At 47.8% G+C, this 13956-nt stretch overlaps 1 protein-coding gene across 1 annotated transcript; it reads left to right on the forward strand.

Moving 5' to 3' along the window:
• Positions 1-8818: 8818 nt before the first annotated feature.
• On the forward strand, positions 8819-13956 carry Hoxc10 (homeobox C10). The gene is made up of 2 exons (XM_028781156.1): positions 8819-9679; positions 12851-13956. Exons 1-2 carry the CDS (start codon positions 8929-8931, stop codon positions 13126-13128), a joined length of 1029 nt encoding a protein of 342 aa, XP_028636989.1. The 5' UTR covers positions 8819-8928; the 3' UTR covers positions 13129-13956.

Here is a 13956-nt window from a genome sequence, read left to right on the forward strand (position 1 = left end):
TTATGATTTTATTTGACCTTTTTATTAACCCCCTCTCCTCTTAAAACCTCCTGTGCTCCCAAGACAGTAGAGGTGGTGGTGGTAGTGATGGAGGAGGAGGAGGAGGAGGAGGAGGAGGAGGAGGAGGAGGAGGAGGAGGAGGAGACAGCAACAATTGGAATTAGATTGGGAGAGCCTGCTGCTGAAAACTGGCCTTCTTAGGTGAGACAGGCTAGTATGGGGACACTGGTGCTCAGCTCCAAAAGCAAGGGCAAGAGGTGACCAAAGGTTGCTCCAGCTCTGAAGCAGAGGACATCCTATGGTTAGTCCTAAAACTCTTTTTTTTTTCCTCACGTGCAACTCAAACTGCATCCAAATGCCCGGCAACACTTCCTGTTTAAGTACACGTTTTGGGGGGAGTTAATTGTAACCATCATCAAATTTAAATTTATAGGAATTTTCTTGGCTTCACTACCCTCCTGCCAGATGTCTCCCTCTGTTGCAGTCAAATATGTAGAGCTGAGGATAGGATTCTCTCTCTCTCTCTCTCCTCTCTCCTCTCCTCTCCTCTTTCCTCTCTCCTCTCTCCTCTCTCTTCTCTCCTCTCTCCGGTGTATTGCAATTTTAATATACAATTTTAAAGAAAGGAGGGGAGAAGAGGCCAAACAAGCCCTCTCTTGTCTTCTTCACAACCATTAGGGGGTGGGAAAATGGGGCCCATCCCCTTCCCCTTTGGCCCAAATGGTCAGGCTCCTCCAGACAGAACCAGACACCTAGGCTGGGGCCATCCTGACTTTTATATGTTGGCTGTCCCAGAATAAAAAGTTTCAGAGATGTGTTTTGTAGGGATTAGCAAAGAGGGCACCAGGGAAGGAGGTGACCTACGGTACAATCTTCACACCAGTCTGTATTTGTTGCATGTGTTTCTTCAGTGGAAAGTTAACTAATCCTTTCAATTCTTTCAATAAGAACACTCATCTCTTTTTATTTTTATTTTAAATTTGTTATTGGAGTAAGAGGTTTAGAACCAATTCTCTCATTTCCCTTCTGTCTTTCTGACCTTATGGAATTCTAAGACAATGTTTTTACCCATGCTTCTTTGTTGGATGAAGGGGAAAAGTACCCTGGGTCTCAAGTATAGAGATTGCTCTGTTTTGATGACAAAGATTCCTGCAGCTTAGGTATCTGAATCTCTAATTTGTAACTCTTTGAGGTTTGCCAATTTGGGAGTATTGTGGCTCACAAGCTTTTGTGTGCTCACAAACATTTTATTAATCAAGGCGGCGGCATCCTTATGTGTGCTCATGAGGAGGAGTATAGTTTGTGTACGTTTGTCTGCATGGAACAAATGTGACCTGATGTGCCCAGCTTAGGTTCTTCTTCTTTGGTATGTGAACAGTCAGTATTTAATGAAGGTAACAGGAATACAACTGAGGGTCCTCTGTGTATTTGTGTATGGTGGAGGATTTCTTGAGATGTGATATTTATTTACTATGTCTAGCTATACCAGGGACTGTTATCATGCTGGCCATATTTTCTATATAAAAATAGACAAGCATAGAACAAACTATGTAAAAAGGGGACTTTTGGCCTCCAAAGGACTGTCAACTTTGGAGAAAAATATTTCGAACATGCACTTAGATCTTTTCTACAAATATACAGCTCAGAAAAGAATCTCTCTTCCAGAAGATATCTCTGGTGAATGAGAGGAGAGTTATCATGAAAGAAAATCAAAGGTTTGTGTGACTTGAGTCCAGGAACCTGCCAGGGTGTGCTGTGTGTGTGGGGAGAGAGAGAGAGAGAGAGAGAGAGACAGAGAGAGAGAGAGAGAGAGAGGGAGGCAAGGGAGAAGAGAAGAGATGAGAGGGAGGGGTCTCTAGTCCCCAAGCAAACCCACCTTCATACTCCTGGGATGTCCAACCCCCCTTGCTAGCAGGGGCACTCTGGGCTCAACCCCTTGGGGTAATCCCCTCCAGCCGCAACGCTGCCCTGGAACAAAAGATCGCAGTCTAGACGCCGCCATAAAGCGTCCCCGAGCCTCTAAACCCAGTTTCATTTCACCCTTAACGACCCAGTCTGGCCTGTGTTAGAAAATGCTTCCGTCCTAAACAGTAAACAAACCCCCAGTGGATGGTCTTGGCTCTTCCAACACACCCCAGGCGCCCCCACCCCATCATCCCTTTGCCCCACATTTTCCCTCCTTTCCTCCAGCCTTTCTCAGCTCCCCACCCCCCAAGTAAATAAACCAGAGGCCGAGTTCAAAGTTTCCTGGAGCTAAGGAGGAATGTTGGTTGTAAAAATCCAAGTTTATAGCGCACGTGGGAGTTTACAAGGGTATTAAGTGGTGTGGGCTGAGAGAGCTCTCTGGGCCCCACCCCCTTTCCACTATGGGCTTTGGGGGTGCAGGGGAGTCAGGGGCGCTTGAAATGAGAAATTGTCTGGAAGTAGGCTTGGATTTGGAGTTTCTTTTGTCACTCAGACCCTAGGTGGCTTGGGAAATGCAAAGCAGAGGTGCCATGAAGGTGGGCCTTCCACCCCTACTCTGAGGGAAAGCCCCTGGGTTCAGGTCTCCCAGAATGAAAGACTGGAAAGCTCTTCTGAGAAGTGGTAGGTTGGGGAGAAAGCATGACCGGCCCAGCCCAGGTGCCAGAAAGTGAAGAGAATTGGGAGTTACCGTAACCAGTTAACCGGAAGGGAAGGAACTACCTTAAGCTCATTTCTTGAGAAGCTGACAGAAGAGAGGTCTTTGCTCAAGAAGGCAAAGGAAAAACTTTGAACTTCAAGGGAGTCAAGGGCACTGCCTCTTCCTCCCTTACCCCAACTCTCCCGCCCCTCTTAGGAATCTGAAGAGCAGTTTCTCTCTAGGCCAATATTCCCTGAAGTGGGTAGCCCTGGGGTTTTCCTGGTGCCCAAGGGATGGATAACGCTGTTTACTAAACCCTTCCTGCTCTGAGCTGGCCAGTATAGTGTGCACGCGACTACACTCTTTATTATTCATATAAACCTTTAGAAAAGGCAACGCCCTGGAAGTTTTTATAACTTTGTTTGGCATAAAATTTTTACAAGATTCTCCACCACCACCCCCCTTCCTTGAAGAAAAAAAAAAGTTTAGTTTAGGTCTTGCCACAGGATAGAATTCTAGAGAAAGAGAGAAGGATGAGCCCTGAGGCTTCATCATATGTGTAAGGGGGTAGAGTACTTTTGTTTGCTGAAGGCAAAAAAGGCTTGAAAGTCAAGCCAGTCCTTCTTGAGGTCTACCCAGGACCTGGCTTTGGGGATAGCCAGCTAACAGAAGCCACAGGCATTCAGGAGAGCCCTATCCACCATGCATTTGAGATGAACTCTTTCTAGATCCACAAAATTTGTAAAATGTCTGCAGTATAACAAGGCTTCCCCTATCCCACCGTGTTTTGTTGTAGGCTCTATTTCTCTGCATGTCTGTTCTTTCTCTGTCACCCCACCCATTTCTTGAAGTAGTGAAGTTCTATAATCCTGGCTCAAACTTTTAATTTGGGGGTGGGGGCTTCTGCACACACAGTCCTATCCCTGTTGCCTGTGGGGTTTAAGAAAAGAAATCCAAATGCCAGGAAATTCTCGCCTAGCGCTTGCAGTTGCTGCAGAATCAAAGGAGATGGCGGCCAGCAGGGCTACAGCCCTCCTGATTCCTTTATAGAGAACAAAAGTACTTATGTAGGGACATGGCCTTGAAATGCCAACTTACCTATGACCCTTTGGACTTGCCCTCTACCCTCTGACAGAGCCTCACTCTCTCACTTTCCTATCTCCAGTGCTGAGACCATAAATGAGCTAAACTTTAAGCTATGTAGTGTTCAGTTCGGCAGAACAAAGATAAGGGAAGTTCTCTCTAATTGTGGGTCTGGTGGAGCAAGTTTCTTTAGTGTGATGAAATGAAGACATAGAGCCAGGCATTTCAAGGATCAAGGAGCTTTTGGTGCTGACTGGGTGTAAGGTGGAGGGGAGAAGTGTGCTTCTGAGTCGGCATTCCCATCCCTCTAATGGCGACTCTGAGGCCTGACCACCTTTGCTGGCTGACTGTTCTACACTTCGCCTTGTGAGGAGCTGAGCTGAGCCTGAAGGCAGAAGGTCAACTTCAACCCCGAGCAACTGGAATAAGAAGGATCCAACCTGTCATTTTCCTTCTCACATAACCCAGTACAACAAAGAAAAATAAGCAAGCCTTGGGGGAAAGGAAGCAAAAAATTGAAGACAGCAAAGGATAAAGTTTATAATAAAGGAAGAAGAAAATAAGGAAACAATGAATTAAAATCTTGGGAAAAGAAAGGAAAACTACAAAGGAAAAAAGGAGAATAAAAATAGAAAAAGAAGAGAAAGCTGGAATATGAAAAAGAAAGGAAGAAAGAAAAGAAAAAAGAAGAAAAACAACAACAAAACCAAACAGACCTTCCAAAAGAAATTTAGCTAGTGAAAGAGGATCCTGTTTTTTACCCTCAGGAGTAAGACAGCCCAACCACACTGACTGGAAATCTGACCTACTGGGGCAACTCAGAAACAAACCATTAAAGTGGGGATCAGGGTCTTCCCCCCAAGTCACCCTCCCTTTGGGCTCCTCCTCCTAACGATTCTCTCTGGGGTGTGTGTGGTCTGCTTTCGATTCCATAGGCAAAGTTAAATAATTGGTCGGTTTCCGAAGGGCCGAGAAGCAGTCAGACTGGTATGGGATAGCGAACTTCGGAATTCAAGGGCCGCAGGAAGCGCTTTGGATAGAAGTGAATATTTGAAACTGTACATGCAATTAAATGCAAGCGGGACATGTGGATAGACGCTATACTTCACAGCCTCGGGGTGTAAGTATGTAGGATGTCGAGATGTGAGAGTGAGTCCGCTGGCAGCCCTGCTGCCTGAGTAGCAGCAGAATCCGAAGCAGGACAGAAGCGCCTATGTCCGTCCTCGGCCTCTCACCTCTTTACCTGCTTGAACCTTTCTCCCCTGGATCTCTGAAAAATTCCACATTTTGCTTGGCGTTTCCCTGCTCTCAATTCAAGTGGGGCAGGGCTTGGTGTTCTAGAAGAAAAGAGAATTGTTCCTTCAAGATCTGAGAAAAGAACAACTAATCTCAGCCTCCAGAACAAGGAGAAAAATCCCAAGTCAGTGATGTAATTTTACTTTCCTTTTTTTTTTTTTTTTTTGCTTGAAGAGGTTTCAGCATGCACATTTTAAAACTGTATTTAATTATTTTTATTCCACAAGGAGAGACACTCTTCCTCTTTCTTTTCATCTTCAGATGTTCCCAGATTATCTTTAACCTCTCAGGGAAACTCCGACATTTTTCAGAGGAGAAAACAAGGTGCTTCTGGGCGATTTGAGGGCTTCAGTCGAAAAGAGCCCACTTTCATTCCTATCCATTCCCCTGGATCCTTAGGGCATTTGCCTCCGAAGAATTGTAGGGCCCTTCTGGAACCAGCCAGGAACTCCTGAACCCTCTTCTGTTCCCTTGCTCACCGACCCAAAAATATCAGGAGGCCCAGGCGGCCCAATCCAGCTCAGCCGGGCTGCCCTTCAGTGTCTGGACGCAGGGCGGGAAGAGTGAAAGGGCCCTGGGCTTTCTCTTAGGGAGGGTGGGATTTATTGAGACGTGGGCACAGCCTGAGCCCCACTTTGGCCTGCAGTCCCCGGAATTTTCACTTCCTCGAGTTGAGGTAAGAAGGAGGACCCGGGAGTGAGGCTTAAGTGCAAGGCTGTTTGCATTGGAGGAAGTTGAGGAGATACCTAAAAAACAAAAACAAACAAACAAAAAACCAAAAATAGAACAAAACAAAAAAACCCGGGGTAACTTTCACAGCACAGACTTTCAACTGGGCCCCAATCCAGTTGACAAGGGTACCCTTTGGGTAAGGCCAGCGGGCTCCTGGCTGTGGCGGCAGACCGGGTGACTGAGGCGGCACGCATGCCTTTGAACGCCAGGCCCGGACAATAGGACGGAAGCTGCCTTTGCTCGTGGCCTCGGGAAAGGCGAACCCAAGGGGGCAGGGCTTGAGACCCAGGCTAGACAGGGGTTTCCTGGACCTACACAAATGCTCTCTGTCCGAGCCCTCGCTTTCATTTCTTTCCTTTTACCTCCATTAATACAGACCCCAAAGTCCTGGAAAAGCCAACAAGTTACTCGGTCGCGTCCGAGCAAGCCAGCGGGCTGTTGCTTAACAGCTCTGGGTTTTCGTTTATCTTGAGTAATTAGAGGCAAACATTTGTCCCAACGGGGGTCCCACTTAGGCTGATGAATTTGATTTCTTGTTTCATTAATGGGCCATGTTTATCATACTTCTAATTATTTCAACTTTAAACACTATTCGTTCTTGTGAGGAAGTGGGAGTTGAAGCAGAAAGCTTTTCTCCTGAGGGTATTATTTCCACTAATGTTAAGAATCCTGAAGCAACTCCATTGCCTCCCATAGCTGAGGTTGAGGGTGGGCTTGGAATGGGGGTCTGGTTTGTAGGGGAGACAGGCCCAGAAACTGAGTAACTTTGCTTCTCTCTTGATAGCTAGCCAGTTTCTGTCTAGTAGCATGTTGTTTGAGGACTATTCTAGAATTTTCGGACTCTCACCACCTTCTCTCAGTCTGGGTTCCAATCCCACTGTCCTCTGCAACTGGCCCGAACAGCACGGCCTAGTTGGAGACATTGTCCTTTCCCAGGCTTCTAAGACTTCTGTCACTGAGATAAAAGATAGAAAGTGCTGAGGTAGTCCAGCACCTGGCTGTTATAGAAAGGACCCTCACTACAAGACTCCAAACCGAGGACATGGGCAAGATTTTGGGAAGACAGACGCCAGGGACAGGCACACCATGGAGGGAAATAAAAAGAGATGTGAAAGGGGGAGGGACCCCCCCAAAGCCATATAATTCTCAATTGCTTTGGTCTTTAATTTCATTGTCCCATAAATGAGGAAATATCAGTTCCCATACTAAATTTTTATCCTCAGCTGATAAATATGACGGGAAATTTTCTTTGGGTCCTCGTAAAAGGGAACAGTTTCGATCAAACTCGTGGGGAAACTTATGCAGATAATACAAACAGAGTGGTCATAAAGTCTAGGCTGTTTCCCGCGGGATGGGCAGGGGGACAAATGGCTCCCTAGACTTACTGCTGCTGGGGACTGTCCCAAGTCTGGTCTGGGGCCTAAACAGCCTAACCTTGTCCTGAATAACACTCAGGCTGAAGCCAGGGCGACCTCTGCAAATGAAAACACAAAACTATTTCAAATCTCTCCTGCCGGCAGCACTCTCCACGGATTTCCCACCCCCGGAATTAAGGCACCCCTGGGTCTTCTTGTCCACCCCTGGTTGGGGGAAATCGGGGCAATTCTTTCCTTAGTTATCTTCCATCCTAGCTGGCTAGGGCCTCCAGGGATCCGTCCAGCTTCTTCACTCATCCACGCCAGGGAGCTCGGCCCTGGAGTCGTTTCCCAGCCAGGCTCTGGTCTTTCGAAAATGGAAAGCCCACAGCCTCTGCCCAGGGAAAAATGCAGGGCTACCGGAAAGACAAGTTATTCTCCGGATTCCGTTTCCTGAGGAAGGGGTGGAGAGTTTAGTTCGCTTTGGAAGAAAAGTGATGGAGAAATCTAACGAACTATTTCAACACACATCCCTCCTAAACCCCACCTCCCGTACTTCTCCCCTTTAGTAAGCACACAAAAAATAGACTGCTCCTCTTCTTAAAAAAACAAAACAACAACAACAACTAAAAAAAAAAACCTCCCAGCCCAATCGCTTAAAATGGACCCTTCTCTAATGGAGTTTAATTGTTTCTTGTGCGCCTTTCCCGTGTGGATACGCATTCCTCCAACCCAACCAAGGCCTGGAGGTTCGAGCTTTCTCTCCGGGAATATTCATTTTTTTAAAAGTAGGGACAAGGTCAAGCGGGGGAGGGGGGAAGGCTGCCGGGACATGGAGCAAAGCAGCCTACCAAACCCCCTCTAAGTGTAAAGCTGCTCATTCAGTAAGGCCCAGACTGCAACTCCAGGATTGGGGAGAGGGTACCTCTAATCTCCAGCTTTCTCCTGCACTGATCCTTAGGCCCACCGGGATCCTCCTTTGCCCAGAATCCCTTAAGTAACTGTGATGCGGGCCCGGGCCCACTCCAGACACTGGAGACTCCCAGTTAGCACCCAAGGAGAACTTGGAACTCAACCAACCTCCAAGACCTACTGTCGGGAGAGCCCAGACCCAAGGGCCAAGCCGAAGGAACCAAGGGGCAGGAGAACAGAAACTTCAGCTTGCTTTTGATTCTTAACTTTCTCTTCTACCATAAGCCCACTGAAGATCCCTCCCATCTCCCCCAAAACATTACCCGGCTACCAACCCAAGAGACGAAAAGGGAGTATGGGGGTACAGAAAGTGGAAGGTGAAGAGAGGGAAAAGAGTACCTGAATCTTGTCTTGACCTTTTACTTTGAATTTGACTGTTTTGAGCCCCGGTTGCCTTACTCTGTCCCGCATTTTCCCCCTCTCCACCCATCTCTCCCCAGGAGCTACAGGCTGATTCTCTAGTAAACAAGTCCCACTCTTCCCAGAACAACCCCATGTCCCTCCACCCACCCCACCACTACCCCACCACTACCCCACCGCCCCTGCAGCCCGGGGGGCGCTTCCTTTGTTCGCCAGGAAGGGCTCCGGTGCCCCTACCCCGAGGCAGCTGCTAGGTGGCGCTGTTACTCCACGCTGAGCGCTCCGCCTGCCGACAACTTGACCCCGCTGACGTCACGGCCGTCTGAATCATCAAGGCCATTTTCAAATCCCATTGGTCTAGCCGTCACATGGTGAGGACCGAATGCGCGGATAATTATGGAGCTGATATTTCCCCCCTCCCCTTCTTTTTCCTCCCGCCCCTCCAACCGCCCCCCCTTCCCGGATGGGGGAAAAAAGATGTCAGCTCCTCCGCTGTAGTATGCTCCTTAAAAACCCCTCTCTCTGAAAATGACATGCCCTCGCAATGTAACTCCGAACTCGTATGCGGAGCCCTTGGCTGCGCCGGGAGGAGGAGAGCGCTATAACCGTAACGCAGGAATGTATATGCAATCTGGGAGTGATTTCAACTGCGGGGTGATGAGGGGCTGCGGGCTCGCGCCCTCTCTCTCCAAGAGGGACGAGGGAGGCAGCCCAAACCTGGCCCTCAACACCTACCCGTCCTACCTCTCGCAGCTGGACTCCTGGGGCGACCCCAAAGCCGCCTACCGCCTGGAACAACCTGTTGGCAGGCCTCTGTCCTCCTGTTCCTACCCACCTAGTGTCAAGGAGGAGAATGTCTGCTGCATGTACAGTGCAGAGAAGCGGGCGAAAAGTGGCCCTGAGACAGCTCTCTACTCCCACCCCCTGCCGGAGTCTTGCCTTGGGGAGCACGAGGTACCTGTACCCAGCTACTACCGCGCCAGCCCGAGCTATTCCGCGCTGGACAAAACGCCCCACTGTGCTGGGGCCAACGAGTTCGAAGCCCCTTTTGAGCAGCGGGCCAGTCTCAACCCGCGCACCGAACATCTGGAATCGCCTCAGCTTGGAGGCAAAGTGAGTTTTCCTGAGACCCCCAAGTCCGACAGCCAGACCCCCAGTCCCAACGAGATCAAGACGGAGCAAAGCCTGGCGGGCCCAAAAGCCAGCCCTTCGGAGAGCGAAAAGGAACGGGCCAAGACCGCAGACTCCAGCCCAGACACCTCGGATAACGAAGCTAAAGGTAAGGCGGCCTGGGCCGCGGGTGGGCTGGAACGTTGCGGGTGCTGGTCTTCGTGGTCAGGATTTGGGGTAGGAAGATAAAGGAGAGTTGAGCAGAGGCCTAAGGAACTCGAAGGTTCTGAATTGACCCGGTCTTGAGGCTCCTGTTTGCTGAGCTCCAGGCTGGTGGCGTGTCATTTAGCAGTGAAGGTAAACGGAGACATGGAGGTGCCAGGCCAACCCGGCCCTTGGGTGCATAGGCGGAGGAGGGGCGCACTACAGGAAGCTTGCGGGCACCCTGTGCTGCACCGGATCGGTGGCCATTCCTAGATGCGTGATGGCTTTGGTTTGCTTTTTCAGTGAGGATGTCCTGAGGGCTCATGTCCCCAGCTCAGGTCAAAGCTCACAAAAAGCTTAAAATGGCGATCCTTAGGCAAGGGACCAGAGAAGGCTTAGAGATGAATAATGTCTGTTCAGTGCATTTTCCTAGTTGGAAAAATGTTTACTACGAAACACAATTTGTTGTTTGTGGGTCGGATTTGTGCGTGCAGTTTGCGCCCCTGCGATTTCTGTCTAGGCAGGAGCCTTGAGCAGCGAGGCTGAGGCCGGAAGAGGTGGAGGTGAAGGGCTGCTCGCCACATCCCTCCCTCCTCCAGATGCTTGGCTTGAGGATGGCTTTGGATTAGGGCGTTGGAATTTTTTTCCTGCTTTTCTTCTTCCCCCTCTTCTTCTTCTTCTTCTTCTTCTTCTTCTCTTCTTCTTCTTCTTCTTCTTCTTCTTCTTCTTCCTCTTCCCCTCTTTTCCTCTTTTCCTCTTTTCCTCTTCCTCTTCCTCCTCTTCTTCCTCTTACTCTGTGGTCTCTTAATTTTTTTCCTTTTCTATATTTTTTTCTGGTTATGATTCCCCTCCCCCCCGGTGGTTTTCAAAAGCAGCTTATAAATGAGTGGTTGGAAATTTTCTGTGTGCGTGGCAAGCGGTTTATTCCTGAGGAGTGAGGCATTGGTTGGATTTCTGTGTGATTTTTGGTTCAATGCTCAGCCAGAGTTCAAGCTCAGGGTTCAAGATTCATTTCTTCTGTAACTGAGGGCTTTCAGGATCCTTTGCTGTAATCTGGGGGGAGGAAATCAGAGTTTGAAACAGGAGCAGGATTGTGGTGCGGAGGGGAACGACTTTCCCTGAAAAGTTGGAGCAAAATGCACCAGAAAAGGCCCAATGAGTAGGAATAAACCTGCTTCCCAAGAAACTGGCTCCTGGTGATGCTCATGGAGGCGGTTCATTGGTATAGAAGTAGATCAAATATCTAGACTGAATAAGGCTGGGGTGACCTGAACCTTGTGTGTGGTGCTTTGTATATGGTTTATATATAGATGCAACTGCACACTTATGCCTAATGGCAACCTGTATCACACACACACACACACACACACACACACACACACACACTGTGTTCCTCTACATACACTCACACATGCACATCCACTCTTGGCTCGCAAGGGCAGAACCTTACCCTCTTGGGTCTACTCTGCAAAGATAGCCTTGGTAAGTCAGTCCTTAGAGACTTTGACCAGAAGATGGCCGTGGCTGTGCTTGTGAAGATGAATGAGTAAGGCACCCATATAACACACATGTCGTTATGGCTCGTGTGTCATGCAAAGGTTTAATTTTATTCCCTCATCATAAACCCTAAGCTGGACTGGGGTGGAGGGTAGAAAAAACTTTGTCCTAACCATACCAAAAAGCAAAGTCAAGGTTAACAAGTCTACCTTCTAAACCCAAACTACACCCACTTTGATAGACTCCCCCTCTTTCCTTGTTGTCCCCCCAATAATCTAAGCCTTTCTATCCCAAACTAACACCTAGAGAGTATGCTTTGTGTTCTCCTTTTCCTCCGCCCCTTTCTTGGTATTTTCACCAGGCCAGAGGCAATGAGCTTTTGGCTAAGGTCCACTTGTAATTTCTTTCCTCCTCTTAAAACCCAACAACCCCAATAAAAAATAAACAGGATAGAGTTAGATGTGGAGAGAGCCTGTAAACAGTTTGCAAGAAGCTGCAGGTGCAGAGATTTGAGAAAAATTAAAGACGCTGATATTTTCTAGACTATATAGCCTCAAGTTTGCTGTTTTCTTTTCTTCCCACTGCTGTTTCCTTGTTGCCCTAGGGAGCTCTCCTTCCCACCAATCCAGACAAAATCCAGGATCCAGAAGGCACACTTGGCTTAAGGAAGAGAGAAAGCAGGGTGCACACAGGGCTGCCAGCAAAGTTATTTGCTAGTCTTTGGACTCTCTTTTTCCCTCTTTAAGGGGTGGCCATGTTATATATTGTTACATATTGTTATGTATTGTTACCTGAAGAACAAGGCTGATCCATTTGAACAAGAATACATATTAGAAAGAGAAGCTAACAATAAGACAATAGAGACACATATGTTATGGTATCTTCTTATATATGTAGATATTTAGCCACATCCTTCCTCTGTATATAGATATATAAGTGTATGTGTGTGTATTGGAAATCTACCTACACATAGACTCTAGAGGACAACAGTACCTTCCTTAACCTTAAGTTCTCTGGTCAGAGGAAGTTGTCTGAGCATCACTTAGCATTCCTCAGAGCTGTTGCCCCTGACCCCTGCTGCTCAAATAGGTTTCCTTGACTCAGATAGCAAAGGGAAGCTCTAACAGAACAGTAAATCCTGTGGAAATTCAGGTGAGAATAAGAGTTAGGGTCTAGTACAGGAATTTCAGAGACAGGGACAGAATCTCTCCACAGAGATGAAAGGAATTTAAGCTCTCTGGGAAATGACTCTGAGCTGTGGGGCAGCCTCTGCATTGAAGATGCTCTTTCTGGCTGGCTGCATTTTTCCAGAGCTGGAGCAGAACAGAGTGAGAGAAAGCCTGGAGAGGTTTCCCACTAGGATCAGGGAAGGCATTCAGAATCTGTCAGAATAAGGTGGGGTTGATTAATTTAAATTTAGCAAACATTTTGAACATAAAAGCCTCTTCTGTTTCTTCCCTGTAAGTATAGGCCCCTAAGAAATTTCAAAAGCCCAAGATAACCAGCCCCTAGGCCCGTGAGGCTAGAGCAGTTCCCTTCTGCTTCTTCCGCCACCCTCTGCCCAAGCAGGCTTCCAAAAGCTGCACCAAGGTCTTGCTTCTTCCAGGGATACTTATGTAAATAATGTTATTTTTAACAGAGGAGATAAAGGCAGAAAACACCACAGGAAATTGGCTGACAGCAAAGAGCGGAAGGAAGAAGAGGTGCCCCTATACTAAACACCAGACGCTGGAATTGGAGAAAGAATTTCTGTTCAATATGTATTTGACGCGAGAGCGCCGCCTGGAGATTAGCAAGACCATTAACCTTACAGACAGACAAGTCAAAATCTGGTTTCAAAATCGCAGAATGAAACTCAAGAAAATGAACCGAGAGAATCGGATCCGGGAACTGACCTCCAATTTTAATTTCACCTGAGCCAGCGTCATCTCCTCCCCCTCCCCTTCTCTCCTTTCCCCGCCCCTCCTCCCTTTGTGCCTGGTGATATATTTTTTTCCCTCCCTGAGTATAAATGCAACTCGCCTGCAAAAAAAAAAGGCAAAGACCTCAGACTCTCCTTCCAAGGGACCTATGGTTCTTGCTTCGAGGATGCTTCCACCTAAAGCATGAAAATGGGGTGCTGGGTTTTGGGGTGTTGTGTGTGCCCTCATTAGATGGGGTGGTAGTGTGGCCGGTGTGTGTGTCAACTCCTCAGTCACCCATGCACTCACATACAGCATTCTGCTCTCCCTGCAAAGTTGAGGTCAAATCCACACGATTATAGGGGAAAGAAAGGGGGAAAAATCAAACAGAGAGGGTCTGTAACCTTGTAGAGCACAGTTAGAATTGCTCCCTCCTTGCTGCATTTCCCCCTTAGGATAATAGATAGTCTTGAAAGTTCGGCTAGTATTTGTGTGTTTGTCATAGCACCCAGTGTCTAGACTAAGCCCTCCCTCTGCCTTTCCCTCCCAATGGCTCTGAGAATATGCTTGAAGTATCTGTACTGCTTTCTGCTTTTCTCCCCCCTTCCCAACACACTGTATCTCTCTTATCCTAACATTTCAAAAATTCCATACAGAAGAACAAAAAAAAATTAAAAATAGAGCATAGCAAAGTAAAAACAAATTCCACCCCCCCCCCCAAGTTGTCCTGCTCCTGTCTGGGAGTTGTGTTATTTAAAGATATTCTGTATGTTGTATCCTTTGCATGTAGCTTCCTTAATGGAGAAAAAAATCCTAATAAATTTCCAGAATCTTAATCCTCGAA

This window comes from Grammomys surdaster, unplaced genomic scaffold (genome assembly GCF_004785775.1).
Source record: "Grammomys surdaster isolate TR1022 unplaced genomic scaffold, NIH_TR_1.0 374, whole genome shotgun sequence".
Classification (NCBI taxonomy): domain Eukaryota; kingdom Metazoa; phylum Chordata; class Mammalia; order Rodentia; family Muridae; genus Grammomys; species Grammomys surdaster.